The sequence below is a fragment of the Hyaena hyaena genome, unplaced genomic scaffold, assembly GCF_003009895.1.
Source record: "Hyaena hyaena isolate Hyena2069 unplaced genomic scaffold, ASM300989v1 scaffold_1254, whole genome shotgun sequence".
Lineage (NCBI taxonomy): Eukaryota > Metazoa > Chordata > Mammalia > Carnivora > Hyaenidae > Hyaena > Hyaena hyaena.
Window position 1 is genome coordinate 247,806 of NW_024081888.1, and position 26,155 is coordinate 273,960.

Below are 26,155 nucleotides of genomic sequence, written 5' to 3' on the forward strand. Positions count from 1 at the left end.
ATAAATTTTATGCCTAACAAGTTTCTGGCATGAGTCTGTTTTGTTTACGTAAGACAGACTACAAAAAAAAAAAAAAACAAAAAAAAACTAACTTTTATTCTGTGCTAGGAAATGAAGACTATTATTTCTGCAACTTTTAAACAGGTTGTTTAACACTTTCTTAAAGTCAAAGAATATATGGTGATGTAAAATCAAAATGTGTATATAACATTATATGTGATACTTTTGTTGGTAAAAATAAAATAGAGTAAATTAGAAATGCATTCATTCTTTCTGGTCTATTGAGATTAAAATAGACTTGAAGGTTGAAAGATTTAACATTACTTGTTAGCAGAGAAGAGGTTGCTGTGTTGCTAATGTGAATGCTAATATTTAAGTAGCATAAGAAAGAACTTAGGTAGTGACCCGTCTCTTTTAAAATCACATTGTATCCAATAAGTGTCAGCTGCGAAGTAATTTTCCAGAAATGGTCTGATTTTCTCCATTGACTTCCATTATCAAACTAGAGCTGTGTTCCCATGGAAAATAAATTTAACTCCAAGTTATAATAGAACATACTGAAGAATTCAGAAAATCTTATAAAATCAGGTATTTTGAAACACATTTATCAGGGCCTGATAAAATAATACTACCATAAGATATTAATACACTATAATGAACCTTATAATAAATAGCATGCCCCAAACTGCTCTTATCCTTCTTTGACAATTCTAAGTATTTTACCTTTCCACTTAAAGACATTTTACTTCTGTGATCATTATCGATGTCTTAAATGTAACTATAATTTTTTAAAGTGAATTTGATTTCCTTTATTCTTCACTATTAGCCCACTTACCTTCCTCTGAAGCATTCTTACCAATTTACATTCAAAAGTTATTAGCCATAGAAGAAAGACTCGAGGAAATGCTCCAAAATGTTCACAACGCTTGCTTCTGAGTGGTTGGAAATTTTAATTTATTTATTTTTGTTTTCTAAGCCACCTAAAGAGATAATTTTTCATATCTATAACCTTTGTAAGAAAGTGTTATAATTTATTTCTTTATAAATTTATATATAATGATGCCTTTAGTCATATGTATTTATGTATTTGATTAATTTATATTGTGGTAGTGGTTGTTATCACTTTGTTGATAAAATGTTCACAACAATGATGTAATTAATTTCTGGATAAGTAGCTTTTCTAGAGCATATTACTCAAACTGTATCCTGGACTGGTAGTTTCAGGATAACCTGGGAATTCATTAGAAATAATTATAATTCTCAGGCTCCTGGGCTCAGGCTCAGGAAACAGTAATCTGTTTTAGCAAGTCTTTTGGGTGATTAAGTTTCTACAGCTATAGCAGAATCTCTCTCCTTGTCTCCCCTCTCTCTCTTCTCCCTTTTTCTTCATCCCTCCCCCTTGCCTGTTTTCCTTCTCCTTCTCTCTCCCTCTCCTTCCCCTCTTTATCTGGGATACCCACAGACACACATATAATATAAACTATATATAATTCAGTGCGACCTCTCTATATATAGAATATCTTTATTTAAGAAGAGAATATTTTTTCTAAGTTTTTGTTGCTGTTTGTTTCTGCCCTACCTTGTTCATAAAAAGATAACTGAGGCAGTTTTATGATATTTATACTTATGTGCTTTCATTTAGCAAACATGTTTTGCATAGTTATGCATTAAATAGTTCAGCCTACTTTACAAATTTTTGAAAGTCACTAACCAAAATGATGACTCTAGCAAGTTATTATGAACTGAATTGTGTCCCCACAAAAATTCATATGTTGAAGCCCTAATCCCCAGAATCTCAGAATGTGGCTGACTGTATTTGGAGATAGGCTTTCAGAGAAGCAGTTAAATTAAAATGAAGTCCTTAAGCTGTGCACTACTCCAGTGTAACTAGTGTCCTTATAAGAAGAGGAGAAGAGGACACAAACACAAGCAGAAGGACCACCATGTGAGGATAGAGCAAGAAGGTGGCCATCTACAAGCCAAGGAGAATGGCCATGGAAGAAACCAAATTTGCCAACACTTTGAAATTAGAATTCTAGCTTCTAGAATTGTGAGAAAATGCATTTCTATTGTTTAAGCTACTCAGTCTGTGGTATTTGTTACTGTAATCCTAGCAAATTAATGCATAAATATTTACAAAATGATGGTATAATTCAATCTGAACATCTAGTAATTGCCTTTAAGATACTATTGGATCAGGGTACTGGGTAGCTAGTCAGTTAAGCCTCTTACTTTGGCTCAGGTCATGATCTCACAGTTCATGATTTGAACCCCGCATCAGACTTTGTGCTGACAGCTCAGAACCTGGACCCTGCTTTGTATTCTGTGTCTCACTCTCTTTGCCCTTCCCTTGCTCTCTCTCTCACTCTCTCTCTCTCAAAAATAAATAAACATTAAAAAAAATTGTTTAAATACCATTGTATCGTGTTCCTTAACAGAAAGCTACAGCTTTACAAAGAGTGCCAGAGACCAGTATGAAAAACTGTTCACCATGCACAACAACATGCTAAAGCTCTATGAGAATCTTGGAGAATACTTTATTTTTGACTCTAAGACAGTGAGCATAGAAGAATTCTTTGGCGATATCAGCAACTTCCGAACTTTATTTCTGGTGAGTAGTACATCTTGGCATTGTAAGCCCTGTTGTTTTTGTGTTTTAAATAATTTCTCCTATTAGCATTTTATGTACCTATTGATCATACTGATTTCATGTTATAGTCCTTTAACAGGAACCGACAGATATTTTATACCTGTAACATGGATAAAATTGTTGGATGGCTTAAATATATAATGGGGACTTAAATGAATTATCTTCAACTTTAGGTATATATGGGGATTTTTGTACTGAAATTTTATAAGAAAATGAATGAATTGGTACTTGACGTTGATTTTTATATAGCATAGTATTATAATTTGACCTAGCTTAAAAATTCATATCTAAAATCATCTTTCGTTTAATACATTAAAATGCTATGATTTGTGAACAAGTGTTTGTAATAGTCTAGATAAGAAATTGATTCTAAATTAGACTTTGTAAATGACCTTGAATACTTAAATTTTCTTTCACAATGTCATCTCTTGTTTCAATCTGTAACTCTTGGGGTAACAGTAAATGTTAGCATTAAATAGAGATGGGATATCAGCATACCAGTTATGATGCTAGAAGGAAGAAAAAGCTTTACTGTATAAATGTTGTGGAAATACTTCTTTGCATCCAGTGAAGGAATAGAAGAGCACAGAGTCCAATTATGATAGTAATAGAAAGATATGCATAGTAGTTGATTTCAAACAAGTAAAGTTTCATATATTTTAAAGAAAGAATTCTAGCAATTTTCCCCAACAGGAAGATCAATTAAGAAACAAATTCATTTAAGTTTGAGGTATGTTTCTATCCCCAAAGCAGCTATTTGCTAAATAAGGCTCTCTCTCTTAATTGACTGTATTGCCCCATGAAAAATGTTGGATTTTGGTGTGACTTACACAGTCTGGGAGATACAGATATTTCTGTGGAAAACATTTGCTTTCACCTACTAGGTTAGAACATGTAACCCAGAGCACATGCCAATTTTGGGTAGAAGCTAAATCAAAAACTTTCCTAAATATGATGTTTTGTTTTGTTTTATTTTTTGTTTGTTTGTTTGTTTTTGGCTGCGGACATTAGCTTATTTGGTCTTTGTTCTTTACCCCTTAAAAAACACGTGTATTTAACTTTTTAGTTGGTCAGTAAGTAGTAAAATGTGTTCTGAAAATGACTCATCTGAATACTTTGAAAGGTAAAGTTATAAATATGATGTGAACTTATGAATGCCTATGTCATATCTACTTGGACTATTTTCAAGAAGAAAAAATATGTTAAAAAGGAATGGAGACTAGAAAATACACTTCAGTTGACACATTGAAAAGATAAATCCAATAAATTGTCTATAAGCAGATGGAGATAAATATAATTAATAATGTCAATCTCTATTAGAGTGTTTTGATTTAACATGGATTGGATCTGAAAGCACTGACCATCATATTAGTGTCTCTCACCTCCCCGATAGTCACACAATAGAATTTAATGTACGTCTCCCATTTTACACTATTTGTTTAAGGACAATTCCTGTGTGGCAACCTGTGTTTAATCATGTTAGCCAGATGCTTAGAAATTTTGCTAAGAATTATAAATGATTATACCCCTGATCTCTAAGAATCTATTCACCTTTAAAAGTCTATAGTCATAGAATTTCAGAAAGTCATATAAATTACATACATAAATAGGATATATCTGTCTATTGGTTTCACTCTGTACGTAGCTTGAGTACAGGGAAATAATTTGTCACAAATTATTCTCATTGTGAATAAGTTGACATGCTGAAGTCCAGTTTTGTGTGCGTTTATGTTAACTTCTTGAGATACTGCTAAGATTGATTTTCACAGAGCTTTCAAAACAGGTAACCAGCTCTTACAATTGTCCTGGTCAGCCATTGCCATCTGCCTTTCAGAGCACTTTTACTATCACTTTTATCCACAAATCATGATTGACTTGCTGGCATGAAAACTAGATGTGCAACTTATTAGTTGTTTTGAACTTGGGTTGGTTATGTAACCTCTCTAGGCATCAGTTTCCTCACTTATAAAATACAGGTGATAATTCGTGCCATGTCCTTCTCAACACAATGTGAAAATACCTCATAACCTATGCTATGCAAATAGAGAATATTATTAGGCATTCTGTGCCCATCCATTTGATTATTATTTATTGCAAATCAGCTTGATTTTGGTAACTCTCTAGTCCAGAGATAATAGGAAGAAAAATGTCTCTCTCTGTCCATGAATGAACAGAGACAGACAAGTAAATGCAATGTAATTTGATAAGTGCTGCCATAGAAATATGTCAAGGTGCTATAATAATGCAAAGGAGGAACTGCCTAACCTTGCCTGAGCTGACTCAAGAAGCCTTTACAGAGAAAGTAACATTTGCGCAGAATCTGGAAAAACCCATAGGTGTTTGACAAGCAGACTTTGACAAGCAGGTTTAAGGGTTTTACACCTGACCTATAAGCTGAACACTCCTAAATCAACATCACCAACTTCAGTCGATCATTTGTGCTCCCCATGTTCCTGTTTCATAGTGAGCTTAAAGTGATTTCGCTCTCCCAGAGGAGGGAATAACCCTGAAAGAGAGACAAAAATTATAATCTCCAGAAATTCCCGTTTTCTTAGTGTTTTGTGTGTTTGGCTTCAGGATTCTTACTGCTTAAAAGCATATTGGACTATAGATGGAAGCAATAAAATACCAGTATTGCTGAGAAGAAAATAAGAGTTCTGATTCATGTGCTACCAAAAATTACTTCCAAATGAGCTCAGAATTTCATCTTGGTAGATCTATTTGGCATGTATAGCATATACAAAATGCATATACCAAAAAATCTTCCTCAGACAGATATCTTCTAAGGGATGGGGGAAATGGAACTAAACAAAAGGGTTTGATATTATGGATTAAAGCCTTTTTCAAAATAATCACATTCAAATTAATAAAAGCAAAATTGGATAATCTGTATGATATGCTGCTATATCAATTACTGATATCAGTCGAATTATATATTACTCAACTGAGATTATTAAAGACATTCAAGGTGCATGTCCTATATAAGAGCATGAAGATATATGTAACTGGAAACATTTCTAATTTCACAATAAGTCTCTCTAGTTAGCTTCCTGAGATCATCAGAATTCAAAAAACTGTTTATAATATAGGCAAGATTAATTAATAATCCCTAAATTTAAGTTGAATATACTGTGGATGAAAATAAAATTCCACATTTATACAATATATAAACATCGTTTTATTTTTGCTTATTCTCCTTTATGCTTCACTTAGTTCAAATAGTTGGCTACACAGTCTTTTTTCTTTTGAGATATTTTGAATAGAATATTCAAGATCAGTGAACCTTATATGTTTCACTGCCATTCAGTATCTTGCTTAAGCATAAAAATTAATTTCAGCTGTTGTGAAAGTGTTTGAGGCAAGTATTATACTTCAGTAACTTTCATAGCTCCAAATAAATTATAGAAAACATTTCTGTTGTCTTTGAAATCTGTCAGTTCCTGTTTCTGTGTGTTTTTGTTTTGTTTTTTAAAGGACAATATGTTATCCAGGCACTCGATTAATTTTTGTTTTGTGTGTGTATCCTCATTCTATATCTCATACAGTAGAAATATAGGAATAAGACTTTATAGAATTAATAGAACCATTTACATAACTTTTTTGTGTTTTATTTATTTCTGAGAGAGAGAGAGAGAGAGAGCATGAGCAGGGGAGGGTCAGAGAGAGAGGGAGAGATATAGAATCTGAATCAGTCTCCAGGCTCTGACCTAGCTGTCAGCCCAGAGCCTGATGCAGGGCTCAAGCCCACGAACCATGAGAACATGACTTGAGCGGAAGTCAGACACTTAACCGACTGAACCACCCATGCGCCCCTCATTTACATAACTTAAGAAGAAAATATTACCATTACTATTAATCATGCTAGAAGATCCCCCCTCAACAAAATAAGTATTTTGATTATTTGATTAATAAGCTTTAACATTTTTGTTTAATCAGGGCTTTCCTTTAACAATTTTTGAACCGTTCTTAGATGAGTACTAAATGGCTAAGTGTTAAGAGGCTAAGTGGTAGCTATATTTATGCCATCATGCCATCATTCAGTCTTTCTTCTATCTCCTGAATATCTTTGAATCCATTCATTTCTCTCCAAACCCACCGAGGCTATTTAGTTCTGGGCCTCCACGTGGCATCTCTCAGCTGGACTATTATAATGATGTTCTGACTGGTGTCTGTGTCTACTAATCTTACTATTTCTAACTTCTAATCCATTCACCACATTAAAGTCATAATAAAATGGAAAACAAACAAGACAGTGTTACTTTCCTGACTTAAAATTCTTCAATGAATTCTTTGTGGCCTTAGGATGAAATCTAAATTTTTAAAAGTAATGTGGCTTATAAAATCAGGGGTGCCTGGGTGGCTCAGTCGGTTAAGTGTCTGACTCTTGGTTTTTCAACTCAGGTCATGATCTCAAGGTTCAGGCTCTGTGCTGACAGTGTGGAGCCTGCTTGGATTTCTCTCTCCCTCTCTCTGCCCCTCCCCCACACCATAGCTTTCTCTCAATAAATAAATAAATAAATAACAATTTTTAAAAAATAAAAAACATATAGTGGTTTATAAAATCAAAAAGAACTATGGTTACTTAAAGGCCAGGCCATCTATGGTTGGCTGACTGAAACATAATCACTTAATGTGAATTCTCCTCCCAGATTGGTAAAAGTAAAACATGAAAGTGGAAGCAGCAGAACAAGACAGCAGTAAGTGTTTAAGAGGACACGAACCTCTTAGAACAGAGAGAAGCTTTGGAAGCACACTTTTAAAACTAGATGAAGGCTCAGAGGCAAAGGTGTGATTGCCCTTATTCCTTAATTGCTCCCATAGCTAGTATGGCATGGGAGTTATGAAACTGAGGAGGTTACTCTTATCTTAATTCTCATTTAAGGATAGTCTTCCCTCTATCTTAAGTAATTGTCCTTTTAAAATCTAAACATGTATGAGAGCTCCTTATTTACCCATGTTGACTTATGGGAGATACTTAATTTTGAGAAGCTCTCATTTCTCTCAGGCCGTCTTCCTCTTTATAAGGCCTCAATCATGTCTAAATCTAAAGTATAATTGAAAAGCCAAAGTGAACACCTACATTTAGTTACACTCAAAAACTAAACTGATATATACGAAACATTTTTATTCGTTACTTAAAGGCAAGGAATGAAGATGAATTTTTGCATGAAAAGATTATGAATATAATTTCTGATCCAATAAGACTAAGTTATTTTGACACATTTTTAAACCTTCAATGTACAAAGCACTTGGCATTTAAAGGAAACTTTAGTGCAGTATTATGAAAAAGGTGGACTTACATAAAAAGCAAATATATTCTTTAACAAAGGAGACTCTTAATCAGTAACAGAAACTCTGTTATCTAGAGTTCCATTATCCAAAATCTCTATTAGATGCCTCATAATTTGATGTATCTTTGCTTTGACAATAAAATGGTAATTAATATTGGGAAGATAATTTTGAGAAACTGCAAAGACCTTGATGTACCTCTTGAATAGTATAGTTCTGTTTTTAAGCTAAGTATCTTGAGATCTCAGCACCTGTGAATTCAGATGGGAGTCACCTTAGTAACAATAATCCAGATATCCCAAATTATCTCCTTTACCTCTTCTAGCAGGACTCAAGCTTCCTGCAAAGACTCCACTCCCACGAGTACATTGGGAGTCCTGTCATATGTGCTCAAAAACATGTTAGCTCTAGTTACCACTTGACATTTCCCCACAAATATTTGAGTGCCTACTATTCTCGGATGATGAAAATATAGCATTGAACAGACAAAGCCCTGCCCTTCCTGTCCTGCTGCAGCTCCAGCTCCCCTCTGCCTTTTGCTGGCACAGCAAAGCTGTATGGGACTGCCCTCAGCGAAAATCCATCTGGTCCAAGGTTGCAGTCTCCTGTTGCTCTAGTTTTGCCACCAATCCTTGTGGTACCACAGTGCTGTTATGCTCAGTGCAAGAATAGCTGTGTTTCACAGCACACTTCATGAAAATGGTTCCTTTTGCTTTTCTTCTGATCCCTTTCTCCTTGAAGGCTTAAAAAATTTCAAGTCTTGAAGACCTCAAGGGAATTCTAAATCCATAAACCCCTCTATTCCCTTCCATCCTTCCTTTTATTCTGTCACCTAGGCATGTATATATTCCCAGAAGCCAGGGATAAAGTACCAGCATAAATCCGTTCATGCAAATAGAGCCTAAGGGCCCACCAGCTACCTCTTTTTAATCACACGCACCCAGATAATTCCCTTTGAGCTCAGCTGAGACCATCCTAGCTATGTAGCCTTAGGTTTATTTTGATCTATTGCAACTCTTTGAAAATAGGCAATACATATAAAATATATGGTGACTCTATTAAGCAGAATATTTGACCAGAATACCTCATTTTCCAGCTGTGGCAGAGAACAGACTTTACTGTATTATACAGATATCATTGAATTCTTTTTTTAGAAAAATATGTCACCTATCAACTGTTGTATTCTATTTGACTCCTTACTTCAGGCCAGAAGTAGATATCCTACTTTTCTGATATGACTGTTCCTTGTATATAAAAAAGCTAAATATTATGTCATAAGGAACTAAAGCAATGTGTAAAAATGGCATACATGATTTAAAGAGAACCCAAATCCCTCAACATGATAAAAATGTCTGCTGGCATAAATGGTTTTTAATTATAATATTGTAAAAAAATTTTAATATCATAAATATCCTTAAAAATATTTCTAAAAGTTGTCAGAATTGTTAATGGCAAGAAAATTATTGTCCTTTAAAAGTCTAAGACAATGTAATAGTTAACACTGAAAATATTAACAACATCAGTTCAATGCCTACTTTTCTTATTAAAGTCTAGTAAGAGCCAGAACCAGGAAACAAAATGCAGTATCTTGAGTTCTAGCAACGATACCTCACATAGAAATGTTCAAGGAAGTGTTTTTCATAAGTAAGTTATTGAATTATGTCCAAACACCAGAAAGTAGGAAAGGTATAAGCAGTAGGGTATACAAGCTGACCTTCTCCAGTGGCCTTACGATTGGCCAAAGCTATTGATTGTTACACCCTGAGCTGGAAGATCCCAAAAGCTGATGCTAATGGTACCACCCTCTCCGCTTGCTGAGCTTATCTTCATTCTGCTTCATCTTTGTTTATCCATTTGCTAATTAATCTTATATTAGAAAAGATGCCCTGTACAAGTTAATAAGAGGCAGGACTTTCCCTGGAAGCCTGCCCATGGAGATCTTTTTGCCTGATCTGCCACTTCCTCTTCTCCCCTATCTTCACTTCCTCTCCAGTTGCTTTACCAACTTGTTCAAGTCACTCCATCTAAGAAGCCTTCTTCCCTACTTCTCCCATTTTGGCCTAAATAACCCTTCTGTGTGCTTTCATACCTCCAGTCTAGCACATTTTACCCTGTAATGTGTTCATTACATATCCTCAGTCTTCACTATAATTAGCCTACTATGGATCAAACTGGGCTAATCACACAACATACATGAATGTCAATGAATTAATAAAATTGTGAATTAACCAAAGGACTAAAGATGAAATATTCCAATGTCCGCCCTCTAGAGCTCTAAAGGCTGTCAAAGGAACAAATACTAATACTAAAAGATGATACATATATACAAAGAGCTTATGAGCACAGAGGAGAGAGTCATATATTCTGTCTGATTTAAGGAAGGCTTTAAAGAGGAAGTGACATGTGAACTGGGTCATCGTTGTTTTGCTACCGTGTGGCCTTTCACATTTAGTCTTTTCCTTTTTATTCTTCTCCACCTTGTTTGGTATTTATGTTTAGTGTTAAATGTATATTATTTCCTAGTTTTCCATGCTGAGTTCAGAGTAGAAAAACAGCTACTTCATTTCTGGGGAAACAGCTATCAGGTAATTATTATGATCTAAAAGTTATCTGTCATATGCTTGGACGAGCAGTGACCAAGCTTTAATTAGTTCTTACAACTGACAGCTGTCCTGAGCAATAGACCAATCGATGCAGATTATCTAGGGCAACATCAGTTGCTTAAAGACAGACTTGCCTGATGTGACTTTAGGGCAGTGGTTCTGACCCAGGAGTGATTCTGACCCCCAGGGGACATTTGGCAAGGTCTAAAGACATTTTTGTTTGTTACAGACAAGGAGGAGGTGCTGCTGACATATAGTGGCTGAAGCCAGGGATGCTGCTAAACGTCTTATAATGTATATACACAACAAAGAAATATCTGGTCCAAAATGTCAGTAGTGCCAAGATTGAGGAATCCAACTTTAGGGTTATCCACCGAAGACTTTTTTTTTTTTTTAACTTCTATTTGGACAAAAATATGAGATGATTCTAATTAGTAAGCAAAATTTATACTAGATAAGTTAATGACACATCTATTTGTCATATCAGTTTAATATTTTAATGTAATTTCAGTTGTCAACTTGATCACTGTAAGGTTTGTTTTTGTTAATGTATTCTATATCACTAAAAGATGTCCAGGTTCATATGGCTTATAAAATTTTTAAAGCATGCATGTAAACTGAATGAAAATTGGAAACTGTAGGCAAAAAAGAAAAAAATCAACTGAAGTTCTATAATCCAAAGATAATTAATATTAATACCTTGGCATATATCTTTCTAGCCATTTCTCTGTGCATGTACATATATATTTAGATTTTTAATACATTTTCCTTAAAATAATAACAAAAGGTCTTGTGAAACGTTAAGCCCTAAAATTTATATTTACTTGCAAATTCCTAGCAGCTTATACCTATACCGATAATGACCATCAGCATATATTAGATAATACCATTGGTTTTAGTTGTGTTTAAAAATGTTAATTGGCTCATTTCTTGATTTTTTTTTCAAATTACCTGGTCTTTGGTGCCATGCTAACCAACATTGACACTTGGAGACCCACCCAAAAATTGACCAAAGGAGTCTTCCTTACTCTTTTCCTTTTCTACATAATATCCCCATCAAACTTCCCTGTGGCAGTGGGCCTTAAATTGGTAATTGGTGAATTGCCAGTTGGGCCCATTTACACCAGCGTTTCACAAGTATTCTGCTTCCTGCCTCTACTGTGTATTTTGATATAAGAAGCAGTATTTACCTCAACTAGACTCTCTTTTAAGTTACAGATGCCATTTGTTTGTTAAATATGAAGGCTTGTAATTTAATTACAAAAAGCTTTAACAAAAGTAACATTATTATTTCAAACCAACACAAGTGTCCTTCTAAATTTCCTTTTGTTTTCTCTCATTCTCTCCTTAAACCAATATTTAAAGACATAAAATAGTATCTGAAACTGTTTTTTTAAAAGATCTGACAAGTTATAATCTTGATGATGAAAATGTTCCTGTTTTTGCTAATATTTGTGTTTTGATTTCATTTTCTGAAAGTATTTGGCCTCATGATAATCAGAATTTCCTGATATTCTTGATGGAGTGCCGAAGTCCCACTCCAGCCAGTCCAGTGGTCCCTGAAGGAAGGACAGTGTTGGCGAGAATGATGAGAGAGCCCTGAGATTCTTTCTAATCACCAGGCAGGCATCTCTGTCCTGTAGGTTTTGGAATCTTTATTTATAGGTCAAGCAATAAAATGGAATTTTTACAATGGGTAATTCTCTGTGATAAAATGCTTTGGAACGTGTACAGAAACAGGTTTTACAGAAGTATTCTTGCAGAACTACCCAATCCTAGTGAAGTTCAGTAAATCTTACAACTAAGAAAATAACAGGGTTTTCTTAGTGAAAAACAGCATAACATACATATTTGTTTAAGTAATTAATGCTAAGATTAAGTCATAGGTTAAGTTGTATATAGATAGACTAGGAGTCATTCTTTCTGACTCACAGAGGAAGAATGTATTTGGCTGGTTAATAGTTGCTTATGCAAACTTTTTTATTTGATCCTGAATACGTAAACACCATGGGCCCCAAATGTGTCAGCCTTTGTGTTTGGGTTTATGTTTTAACTACTCTTATCCATCCTCATCACAGCTGCCAGTGTAAGGGAAGGTATTTGTGGAATGTAGGCCTTAGGGAACAGACTGCTATACATCACCAATTAGAAAAGGTATATGTTTTAACTTATGTTCTGCCCTTATCTGTTCCTTATCTCTAAATTAGGCTCTTTGTCTCCAGGCCAGATTTAATTGTAACTCTTGTGTTCTTAACCCCCTTTATATCTATGTCTTGGATCTACAAGGCCCATTGGAAGAGCCCCTTGACAAACATCTACAGTACTTTTATCTAAAATCTCCTTTGTAGGAGCAGGAATATGCTTTTCCTTATGAGGTATCTGTGTGGGTAAGATTGGTCTGATTTGGAATATTGTGAGGCCTGGACAATACCAGCAGGCTCAATTCCAACATGAGCCAGTAGTAGCAGAAGGAGATACCAGTTTTTGCTTCTCATGGCAGGAACTGTGCAAATGCTGCCATTTCCTCGCTGTGACCATGTCATCCAGCGAGGCCAGTGCAGCTCCCAGCAATGGAGCTTGTTGGAAACTCAGAGATTACATGGTATTCCTGAAAATCTTGGCATTTTGAAATGAACGACATTCAAAGTTCATTATTTTCAAGATCTTAGAAATTCTGTGTTCGATTAATGGATTACTCAGTATGATGGTTTAGTTTAATTCTGTTTTTTTTCAAATTTCATTAATAATGCAAAATGAGCCAAACTTGCTTATACCAGAGATGGTATAGTTTGGAATATTGTGTAATTTGGTTTTACACATTTGTCTTTGGTTTAGGATTAAAAATAACCTAAAGCTTCATGTATGTTAGAGACCTATACATGCAAGAGTGATTAAGAAGAGCAAGGCAGATGACTAACTAAAATGTGGATGAAATAATAAATATAACTATAGTGACCAACATAATCTCTAGATGGGAGATATGGATTGATATCTCCAACAAATTGGAAACTTTTTTTTGGAACTTTCATTATTTTTAGTGTTCACAAACCATCCTCCTTCATCAGATAACATCTAAAAGAAAGCATTTTCCCAAGTACTTGCTCTTTAGTTTAAAATAAAGACTTAAAAATAAAAAATCAATTTAAGAGTAGGCCTCTTTATTACATCATAATCATGTGGTTGTTTTTTTCATACTATACTAAAAGTCTAGAGCATATAATATCTTCATAGAAATATATTTTTATTAACATTTGCACATTATTTAGGCAAAATATGTTTTTAGGTAAACCTTCAAGTAACAGCCTTTAATGCATAGGCCAGATTAGCTCTTACTATAACTGCTTATATATGCAGATATTCTTGCTCAAGTATTTTTGTAAGCACCTGAAAATAAGTGCTTTTTTTTTTTAAGTATTTTTATTTATTTCTAGGAGAGAGAGAGAGAGAGACAGCGTGAGCAGGGGAGGGTCAGAGAGAGAGGGAGACACAGACTCTGAAATAGGCTCCAGGCTCTGAGCTGGCAGCCAGCACAGAGCCCGACGTGGGACTCGAACCCACGAACCACGAGATCATGACCTAAGTGAAAGTCGGACGCTTAACCAACTAAGCCACCCAGGCGCCCCTGAAAATAAGTGCTTTAACTTTGCCTTCAAACAGACCAGCATGTTTTGGTGTTTGCTCTTTTTCATAGTCTATCAGCGTGGTTTTGGTTGCCAAGCAACAGAAAGCATAATTACAATTGACTTAAGAATATGGTTTTACTCTCACAGATCACAAGAAATGTAGAGATGAGGCACTCATAGCATTGGTTAATTCAGTACCTTAGTGATATCACCTAGAACCTGAGATTTTTCCAAGTATTTCTGTTCTACCATCCTTGGCATGTTGGTTCATGGTTGGAAAATGGCTGCAGTTGTTCCAGGCATCACATGAAAGTATAGTGCTATCTAACAATGAAGACAGTGTTGCCTTACATGAAGCTTTTTTTTTTTTTTCATTAAAGAAAAAAACTTTCCTGGAAGCTCTTGTGCAGACTTTTCCTTCAAATTCTGCTGTTCAGGATTCATTTACATGCTCATCTCTAAACTATTCACTGTCAAGGAGAATTAGGACTAATGATTCACCTTTGGGATGTGGGCAAGACCTCTTCCCTGGGCATATGACTATGCAGAGGGTGAGCAGCCAAACCAATCCAGGGCTCTGCCAGAAAGTAAAAAAAAAAGTTGACATTGGACTGATTAGAGCAGGGAACTAATAATATCTATAAAATAGACAACACAAAATGCATTGCTCATCATTGTTAGAATTGTCAAAAGTTCCAAACTGGCAAAATACATGTGAATGAGATATACTTGTGAAATGTACACTTTTGTTCATTTAATTTTTTTTTTCAAAAACCATGGGGACTGGTGGAGAGGAACTAAAATGGCAGGGTAGTAGGAAGACCCTATGCTTACCTTGTCCCTGGAACACAGCTAGATAAATATCACATCATTCTGAATACCCAAGTAATTGACCTGAGAACTCACAGTACAAACTGCACAACTAGAGGGAGAGAAGAGGCAAAATTGTGGAAGTTAGGAGATGCAGAGATGTGATTTAGGGGAGAAAAAGGATCTTGTGTCCTATAGAGTGGAGGGAGCCCTTGTCATGGAGAGACATGAAAGAGAGAGAATTGCACAGAGGATTACACAAGAAAAACACTTTCCCAAAGTCAATGACTATGAAAATGAGAGGGGCTGACTATCATGAATTGTTATAACCAGTAGGACTCAAAACTGGAGTTTTAGAAGTCCATGGCATGACTAGTGTAGAGCCCAGTGGGTGTGCTGCAGTGCTTCTATGAAGAAAAGCAGAGGGCTTGGTAGCAGACTGTACAATCAGAGGATCCTGAGATGCACAGGGAGAGATAGTTTCCCTTTCTTGGAGTACATCTGGCATCGCCTCTCCAGGGACAAAAGAGTCAACTGGCACCATTACCCTCCCTTTCCCCTTAACAAAGGCACAGACACCTTCTGAGAGCAGCTAAAATGGACACTGGCTCTTTACTGCCCTTTATTACAAAATCAATGCACCTGTGCTTCTGTGGGACTGCCCTTCTGGGACAAACCTTCATCATTACCAGTATGGCAAGATCCTCCCCCAAAGGATCAGTGAGGGTCCCCACCATGCCATGTTCCTAAAGTTTGTAGTTTTAAAACTCAATTGGCCTGCCTGGGAAAGAACACTGGTACACTGCACTGCCAGGCAGACAGACAGCCCAGACACAGATGGTGAAGGCAGGGATCTGAGAGATACAGGGGACCTGTGAGGAGATTGTTCACACTTCTGGGAAGGCTTCCAGGACAGCAGTGGGTGTGAGTTCCCCTTTCTGGGAGGACGGAGGGAGCTAACACCATTTCCCTCCCCCATCCCTCAGCATAAACTAACTTCAGTAACCAGCACAGCACCAAAAGTGGTGCCTAAACTGCTTACACCAAGCCCCACCCCGCTATACTCTGCAGGTGCTACTTTTCTTGGGCAAGTATGCCTGACAACCATAAAAGTGGACCTTTCCCCCAGAAGACGAATACAAACCCCTGCATCAACCTCCATCTACTTATCATAGAATTCTGAGAATCTTTAGCTCTAGTGGAAATAGCACCAGATCTCTTTTATCAAGCTGACCACAGCACACCTAGTTAAAACTCGCCACACTTTTACCAAGTCCAAACACTCCCCATACCAGACAAGGAGAAACTCTGCAGAGAACTGATATGAGGGAAAAAGCGACCAAAACAGAACAACAGAGTGCACACAAAACATACGAGACACTTCCTGAGGTGTCAGGCCCTGGTCAGTATATGACCTCTTCTTCATAAAGCCATTATTCTCAGGAGAAGGAAACATAACAGGTTTTTCTAACAGAGAAGGAGAAGACAGAGACCTATGCAAAATGCCAAGATGGAAGAATTCATCCCAATGGAAAGAATAAGCAAAAGTCATAGCTAGGGATCTCATCAAAACATATATAAGTAATAGGGCTGTTCCAGAATTTAATAAGGATACCAGCTGAGCTTGAAAAAGAAATAGAAGACACCAGGGATTCCCTTATCACAGAGATAAAAGACCTAAAAACTAATCAAACTCAAATAAGAAATGCTATAACCAAGATGTAAAAGCAACGGGATGTAATGACCACAAGGATAGAAGAAGCAGATCAATGAATAAGTGATATAGTTGATAAAGCTATGGAAAATAATGAAGCTGAAAAGAAGAGGGAAAGTAAAACACTGGAACACAAATCTAGATTAGGGACTCAGTGATTCTATAAAGTATAATGGCATTCATAGGAGACCCAGAAGAAGAATAGAGGGATAAGGGACAGAAAGTTTATTTGAGAAAATTATAGCTGAAAACTTCCCTAATCTGGGGAATGAAACAGACATCCAGATCTAGGAGGCACATAAAATCTCCACCAAAATCAATAAAATCAGGCTAACAATAAGACATATTGTTAAATTTGCAAAATATAGAGATAAAGAAAATATTCTGAAAGCAGCAAGACAAAAGAAGTGCCTGACTTACAAGGGAAGACAAATAAGGTTAACAGCACATCTCTCCACAGAAATTTGGCAGGCCAGAAGGAAGTGGCATGATGTATTCAACCCGGTGAATGGGAAAAATCTGCAGTCAAGAATATTCTATCCAGCAAAGTTGCCATTCAGATAAAAGGAATGTAAAAATTTTTCAGACAAGCAAACACTAAAGGAGTCTGTGACCACTAAACCAGCACTCCAAGAAATATTAAAGGTAACTCTTTGTGTAGGAAAGCAAGACCAAAAGCCACAAAGATTAGAAAGGTACATAGAACATCACCAGAAACAATAGCAATACAAGGAATAAAATGACTTTAAAATTATATCTATCAAAAATAATTCTGAATGGTAATGGACTAAATGTTCCAATCAAAAGATGTAGGGTTTCAGAGTGGTAAAAAAAAAAAAAAAAAACTACATGTTTCATACAAGAGACTCATTTTAGACATAAAGACACCTGCAGGTTGAAATTGACAAAATGGCAGGATGAAGAACCATCTCTCATGCTAATGGACATCAAAGGAGGCCAGAGTGGCAATACTTATATCAGACAAGCTATATTTTTTAAACAAAGACATGCAGAAGGGCACTGTATCATAACAAAGGGGTCTATCCAACAAAAAGACATAATAATTGTAAATATTTATGCCCTCAACCTGGATAATCAAAATATGTAAAACATTTAATAACAAACATAAAGAAAATCATTGATAATAATACAATAATGGTAGGGGACTGTAACATGCCACTTATAACCATGGTCAGATCCTCTAAGCAGAAAATCAACAAGGAAACAATGGCTTTGAATGGACCAGATGGACTTCACAAATATGTTCAGAACATTTCATCCTAAAGCAGTAGAATATACATTCTTTTTGAGTCCATATGGAACATTTTCCAGAGTAGATCACATATGTGATCACAAATCAGGCCTCAACAAGTACAAAAAAATGAGATCGTAACCATGCATATTTTTAGACTACAGCACCATGCAACTTGAAGCCAACCACAAGAAAAAATTTGAAAAGACCACAAGTACATGGAGGTTAAAGAACATCTTACTAAAGAATGAATGGGTCAACCAGGAAATTAAAGAAGAAATTGAAAAAATACATGGAAATAAATGATAATGAAAGCATAATGACCCAAATCCTTTGAGATAAAGCAAAAGAGGCCCTAAGAGGGAAGTATATAGCAATACAGGCCTACCTCAGAAAGCAAGAAAAATCTCAAATACATAACCTAACCTAACACCTAAAAGAGAGAAAGAACAAATGATGCCTAAAGCCAGCAGAAGGGAATAATATAGAGCAGAAATAAATGACATACAAACAAACAAAAAACACAGTAAATCAGATCAATGAAACCAAGAACTGGTTCTTTGTTTTTTGTTTGTTTGTTTGTTGTGTCTTTTAAGTTTGTTTGCTTATTTATTTATTTTTGTGAGAGGGAGAATGTGTGCATGAGAGGGAGACAGACAGAGAGCAGGGGAGAGAGACAATCCCAAGCAGGCTTGGCACCATCATCACAGAGCCCAACATGGAGCTTAAACTCTTGAACTGTGAGATCTGAGCCCAAATCAAGAGACAGACGCAACTGACTGAGCCACCCAGGTGTCCATAGGAGCTGGTTCTTTGAAAGAATTAATAAAATTGATAAACCCCTAGCCAGACCTTATTAAAACAAAAACAGAAAGGACCCAAACAAAATCACAGTTGAGAGAAAAGTGATCACAACCACCACCACAGAAATACCATTATATGTGAATATTGTGAAAAATTATATGCCAACAAACTGGGCAATCTGTAAGAAATGGATAAATTCCTAGAAACACATAAACTACCAAAACTATAACAGGAAGAAATTGAAAACTTGAACAGACAAATAACTAGCAAAGAAAAAAATTGAATCAGTATTCAAAACACTCCCAACAAACATAAGTGCAGGGCCAAATGGCTTCACAGAGGAATTCTACGAAACATTTAAAAGAGACGCGATACCTATTTTTCTCAAAATGTTTTGAAAAATAAAAGAAAAACTTTCAAATTAATTCTATGAAGCAAGAATTACCTTGATTCCAAAACCAGAAAAAGACCCTATTAAAAAAGAGAATTACAAGCCAAATCCCAGATGAGCATGTATGCAAAAATTCTCAACAAAATAATAGCAAATTGAATCCAACAGTACATAAGAAGAATAATTTACCATGCTCAAGTGAGATTTATTCCTCAGCTCCAAAGGTCATTTAATATTCTCAAATCAATCAATGTGATACACCACCTTTATAAAAGAAAGGATAAGAACCACATGATACTCTTAACAGATACAGAAAAAGCATTTGATGAAGTACAGCATCCATTCTTGATAAAAACTCTCAGTAAAGTAGGGATACAGGGAACATACCATAACGTCATTCACACCATATACAAAAGACCCACAGCTAATATCATCCTCATTTGCAAATGACATAACTGATAAAGGGTAAGTATCCAAAAATATAAAGAACTTATAAAACTCAACACCCCCAAAATGAATAATCAAATTAATAATTTAGCAGAAGACATGAATATACATTTTTTTTCCAAGAAGACACACATGTAGCCGACAAACACATGAAAAGATGCTCAGCATCACTCGTCATCATGGAAATAAAAACCCAAACTACAATGAAGTGTCACCTCATGCCTGTAAGAATGCCTAAAAGCAACAACACAAGAAACATGTATTGGTGAGGATGTGGAGAAAGGGGAACCCTCTTTCACTGTTGGTGGGAATGCAAACTGGTACAGCCAGTCTGGAAAAAGGTATAGAGGTTCTTCAAAAAGTTAAAAATAGAAGTAAGCTACAATCCAGCAATTGCACTGCTAGAATACAAAAATGCTGATTCAAAGGGACAAATGCACCCCAATGTTTGCAGCAGCATTATCAACAATAGCCAAATTATAGAAAGAGCCTAAATGTCCATTGGCTGATGAATAGATAAGAAAGAGGTGGTATATAGCCCTAAAAAAGAATGAAATCTTGCCATTTTCAAGGACGTGGATAGAGCAAGAATGTATTATGTTGAGTGGAATAAGCCAGTAAGAGAAAGAAAAATACCATATTTCACTAATATGTGGAATTTAAGAAAAAGAGGCACACCAGAAAACAGACTCTTAACTATAAGGAACAAATTGAAGGTTACTGGAGGAGAGATTGGAGGGGGGATGCGTTAAATGGGTGATGGGCATTAAGGAGGGCACTTGTCTTCAGCATTAGGTGTTATATGTATGTGATGACTCATTAAAATCTGCTCTTGAAATATCACACTATATGTTAATTAACTGGAATTTAAATAAAAACTTGAAGCAAAAAAAATAAAAATAGAATCATGGGAAATATAAATGTAAATAGAAAACATTTCTTTATTTACAAATTATCCTTTCCTGTTTGTTTTCTGCCTTTAGTTGGGGTAAATTTATAGAAGACAGCCCTGCTTTTCCAGCTTGCTTCCTTATTTGCTTACTTTTTCTCCTTCATCACTGTTTTGTTTACTAAAACTTCTAAGCTTGATGTGATTGAGGAGAACAATACAATAAAGTATAATTATTAGGAAATTATATTATGTTTTAAAACATAGTAAGTGCTATGTAAAGAAAAAATTGTGCCCAATGTAATGATCACATGAAACTGGCTGAGAGGTTTCCTCATTAGTCATAAATTTCCTTCTACAATCAATATTTTAAATGTAGATTTTGGCATTATAGTTTTTTTCTCAAGTATAGGAATCAGTGAATTTTGCTGTTTATAAGACTTAAGTAGTTGCAATTAGATGATTTTCAGACAAACTCCTGTTTCTCAGGTTGTATATCCTTTTATGGCATAGGAGAAATAAAAATGAATTCTGTTCCACTCTAGAGAAAGAGTCTTGCCAAGGGCTTTATCATTTCAATTAAATAATTTTAACATTATTTTCTAGATTATGGAGGATATGCAGACATGATCTTTACCTAGAAGCATGCACACTCCCTACTTTTAGACATGGGTAAAATTCAAAACTTAAAAAAGGAAACTAATGAGAAGATGTCTGTCCTTTTTCAAATATAATTTCTAAATCTATGGTTCTTCTCCTTTTAATTAAGTAAATTAACACCTGTCTCTTTTCAAGAGAAAATAAAACAGAGCAAAACAGTGCCTCAGACAAACACTAAATTCAACCTCAGTGACTACTTCTTCTCCAAGGAAGATAGACATTAACATCCTAATATGAGTTTCTAGACCCAGAAGCTCTGACAAAAGATGGATGTATATAGTAAAGCATGTAGTGGAGTAAAGGCATACTTTTAGTGCCAAAAATATGAGAAATTGTAAGGAACTTGCAAAGATATTTCGTTTATCTTGGATTCCTTTCAGCCTGATCCTTGTTCTTTGCCAGCTGTCAGCTAGTTGATCTGATAATCTAATGCAGCACTAATGTATCACTTATTCTGTACTACATATGTGCCCTTTAAATTCAGGAAAATGTCTTAATCCAGCAGAGCAATTGTACTGTGAAGAACTTCTTGCAGCATGGTTAGCTGACAGATGAAATATTTAGGGGAAAGACAGACTTACTTGAACCTCTGAAAAGAAAGTCATGTAGGTGGCTACCTAATCTGCCTGGGTATAGGATTTTTTTCCCCCATCAAAGACATTTTGCAACTTAACTTGGCTGTTGTGGTCTTCTAATTCAGTTTTATGATCTTTGTTTTAAAGATATGTATCATTTGGTAATGTCTTCCACTTGGGATATAGACCAGGAATCAGCTATCAATGACCTAGGAGCTAAATGCAGCCTGTCCTCTGCTTTTGCAAATAATGTGGTATTGGCACAATGCCATGTCCATTTTAAAAAATTATTTGTGGCTGTTTTCACCCTATAATGGCAGTATTGAGTAGTTGAGAGAGTCCGTGTGCCACACAGGCTGAAGGTATTTATTGTCCACCCCCTTTTACAGAAAAAGCATTCAGATCCTTAATATAGAGCATACAAAGAAGGATGTTAAGGTGAGATTCTGATAGGGAGATCATAGAAAACAGATATAGTCTCTTGTGTTTTAACTTCCAAATGAAGTCTCTCCTTAAGAAGGGAGAACTTTTGAGAAGATGGGCATTAGGAATTTAATTGGAAGAGATGTAGTATCAACTTGGCTGTTGATTTCCTCTTTCCTTTCTAGGTGTCATTAATTCTTTATATATTGCCCCTGAGGAAGAATTACTGCACTCATCTTGCATGCCAGGCAGGACGACTACAGGAGTCAACTCCAGGCTTAGTGTATGAGACCTAGGTCATGCTTAACCAATAGTCCTGATCCCACTTATGCATCCCTGGAGACAAAAGACACTTAGTGCCTATATAATATTAAGTACACAATATTTGCTTTGTAATATGCCCCAACTCTACCTTATAGTGCAATACCCATGCAGCCTCATTAGTAGAAAAATATTATGTCATAATGTGGACAGGATTTTGGTTTTGATTTTTAATAGAAATATTTTCTCAGTCTTTTTCCTTAGATCCCTATCCTTCAGTGTTAATTATGTGCATTACTAAGGGTCTACCATTGGTCCTATGTAATTTTTCTGGTGTACTTCATGTCTGTCCTCATGGTTTATGCTTATTCCTGAGTTGCAATCTTATTCTTCAGTTCTAGACTCAAGTTTATTGTCTGTTGAATGCCTCTAACTAGATTTCCCACAACTGTCTCCAACTCAGAATATTTAGAATAGAATTCATGACATCTTTTTCCCAACTTCTTTCCATATTCTCTGTTTTGATTAATGGAATGACTTGTTAGCTTTTCCCTCACTATTCACATCTATTTGATGCCCACTTCTTGTTGGTTCTGCCTGAATAATCCTCACTTGAACTGTTCTAGTTTTGGTATTTATTGTCTCTCCCCTGAACTATAGCAATAATATTTTTAGTCATCCTAACTTCAGTCTTAACCACACTCCCAAACTGTCTCTATACCACTGCCAAATATTTCTTTGTAAAACATAGGTCTCATTGGGACACTTGTCTTCTCAGAAATCTGTAATGGCCTACTATAGGTAACAGTAAAGTCTTAACTAGCATTCCTCCTTTTCATCTGCTTGCAATGCTCACAATTTCCCTTCCACTGGTGAAATTATGTTCATCTTTCAAGACCCTATTCAATGGCTGTTTTCTCCATTACATGTTTCCTAGTATCTTTTCCCCAACTCCAAGGAAAATTAATTCCTCCCTATGTGCATATCATGTTGTTAATGTGGTGTTGTAACACCCAACTCATTATAATTGGTGATAAGCAGACCTGCCCTTTTCTTTATGCTGAGAGTTCCTCTGGAGTAAATGTATCTCATTTGTCTTTGAATTTTTATCACACAGCAGAGTATGTGGCTCAAAGAAGTAGCTGGCAGGGGCATCTGGGGGGCTCAGTCAGTTAAGCATCTGACTTTTGCTCAGGTCCTGATCTCGTAGTTGTGTTTGTGAGTTCCAGCCCTGCATCAGACTCTCTGCTGGCAGCACTGAGCCCACTTTGGATCCTCTGTCTCCCTCTCTGCCCCTTCCCCACTTTCACTTCTGCAAGCTCTCTCTACCTGTCTCTCAAAAATAAACAAACATTTAAGAAAAAAAGAAGTACCTGGCAAGTATTTATTGATCAGTAACTGTATTAGTGATAATCATTTTCCTCCTGTGATAGAAATATAATAAAATGGTCTTTTGTATTAAACATATCAAAACCCTCTAGCTGTTCTCTCTCCCCTTCCCTTCTCCCTACCCCCTCTGCGAGTTCAAGAAAAAAAAAAAAAACTTTTCATTATTTTAATGGCTCCTTTGATTCTTCAACATTGATTCAGCAACTATTTTACTAAAGTGCTTAAACTTGTCACCATATCTTTCTAAGTTGTGAAATCCCAGTGTACTATATTTTCCACATATAACTCTAGATTAAAGCCATCAATAGGCACAAGAAACACCTTGTGCTGGCTCCATTTTATTTGTAAAAATTCTGGTATTCAACCCCTCATTTGTCTACATCACTTAGTGATTTACTATTCACTTATGACTGACTATAACCGCTTAAATATTCATTATTTATCCATACACAGATACACCCTGCTTCTGTCTCTAAGTGGTTTTCTTTTCCTTTACGATAAAAATCATTAGAGAAGGACTATACTTCAAACATATACCTGATCTTTCTACCTTCGCTAAGTCTTGCCACCTTTAAAGACCATTTGAAGAGAGTAAAAAAATTCAATTTTTCATTGCTGGGGAGTTGCTTACTTTAAAGGAAGAGAAATAGTTCTAAATTTCACAAGATAAAATCTAGTCATGTTAAATTTGTAAAGTATATCATAGCTTAAGTACAAACATTCACAATATGTGGAAAATAACATTGAGATTTCATTGTACTATAAAGTATGCATAAGTCAAAAAGCCATATAGAAGTTCACATTGAAAGAAGTCACATCTAAAACATGACATATATTATCGCAAAGTTTTGTGCAGGAAATAAAATCCAGTGTGTCTGTAAACTCCCTAAATCTCCTAGTAAGTTTTTTGTTCAACATGACAAGCCTAATGGCAAATCCCTCTATACCAATAAATAAGGCATCTTAAGCAGAAGATTCATGATAAAGCCAGAAAACTCCTCTATAAATAATGGCATAGTATCTAGGGAAGAAGGAGATTAAAGAGAGGTCAGTAGATCATTAGCATAGTAGGGAGAGAACATTGTCATCAGTAAGTAAGCAGTAATATTTGACCAAATCTAGCTCATAATCAAAGATAGAATGACAAGTGAGATGCATTTTACACTGTGGAATGTAGCTGCAGTGCTCATGTGCAACAGAATGGCTTGTTTCCCAGAATGCAACCACCACTATATAACAATGTCCTTATTATTTCTAGTTTTGAAAAGAGGATCTTCAATAATATCTGGTTCCAATGTCTATTCCATCCAAACCCGATTTTGAAGTGATCCACACTATAACATTGTTTTTGGATATTTTCACAGATCAACTCTTTCTAGCTATATGAACCCCAGATTCATGGTGTCAAAGACAGAAATGACATAGCATATTCATTTTATATTTCATGTTTTATAAACTAATGACTCAGACAGATACACCTATAGAGCCATAATATCCTAGAAAAGAAACTGAGGAATTCCCTTTGGGCTCCTGGCATGTTCCCCCAAACCCTTTAGCAGCTAACTAGCTAGTCTTTCAAATAAGCTATTAGAGAAATCAGGTTTATAACTTTACTTGATTCCACTGTTTTGCCATCTTTTCTGTAAAGTTCTTTTTAATTATCAGTTTATTTTCTTAGAATTCAAATTCAGGCCCTATTATCCTGACTTCTCGAAATATGAAAGGTATCTAATAAGCTTTGTCCTTTCAGTAAATACCCAGTTCATGTCCATGGATATAGTTACATCCTTAATCCTATTTTCCCTGAGCTTAATTATCTGTCTTGTGTTTGTGGTGTGGCATTTACCAAACTTTTAGCACTTCTCTTATTTTTCATCAGACTTCTTTTCAGTTTTTTATATATCTTAAACAGAGGAAGAGCCAGATGTGTGAGGCCATAGCTTACACAGTTTAGGAGAAATCATTTCGAAAAAAGAATATAAAAAAATAACTTTCTTTTACAAATTTTACAAAAATACATGTCCAGGTAAACATTTTGCCAGCACCCTTCCTGTGCAAGTGAGGAGTCCTTATTGCTTTTGCTTCATTACCTTCACGGTGAATCTGTATCTGCCTTTAGAGCTGTTCTGCCCATAAATTAAGCACAATTCTTTATTGTTTTCTTTTTTTCTTTCATAGTTTATTGTCAAGTTGGATTCCATATAACACTCAGTACTCATCCCAACAAGTGCCCTCCTCCATGCCCATCACCTCCATTCTGCTCCCCCACCACACACCCATCAGTCCTGTTTGTCCTCAGCATTCAAGAGTCTCTCGTGGTTTGCCTCCCTCCCTCTCCCCAAATATTTTTCCCCTTCTTCTCCCCCATGGCCCTC

At 35.7% G+C, this 26,155-nt stretch overlaps 1 protein-coding gene across 1 annotated transcript in view; it reads left to right on the forward strand.

Annotated features, from left to right (window-relative positions):
- Nucleotides 1-26,155, forward strand: part of LOC120224809 (protein diaphanous homolog 2-like) — a gene marked incomplete at both ends in the record, with an annotated part of 326,022 nt that overhangs the window by 236,981 nt on the left and 62,886 nt on the right. Inside the window, one exon of the mRNA XM_039223066.1 lies at nucleotides 2,447-2,611. Coding sequence (XP_039078997.1) covers nucleotides 2,447-2,611 — 165 coding nt within the window. The remainder of the gene's footprint in view (nucleotides 1-2,446; nucleotides 2,612-26,155) is intronic.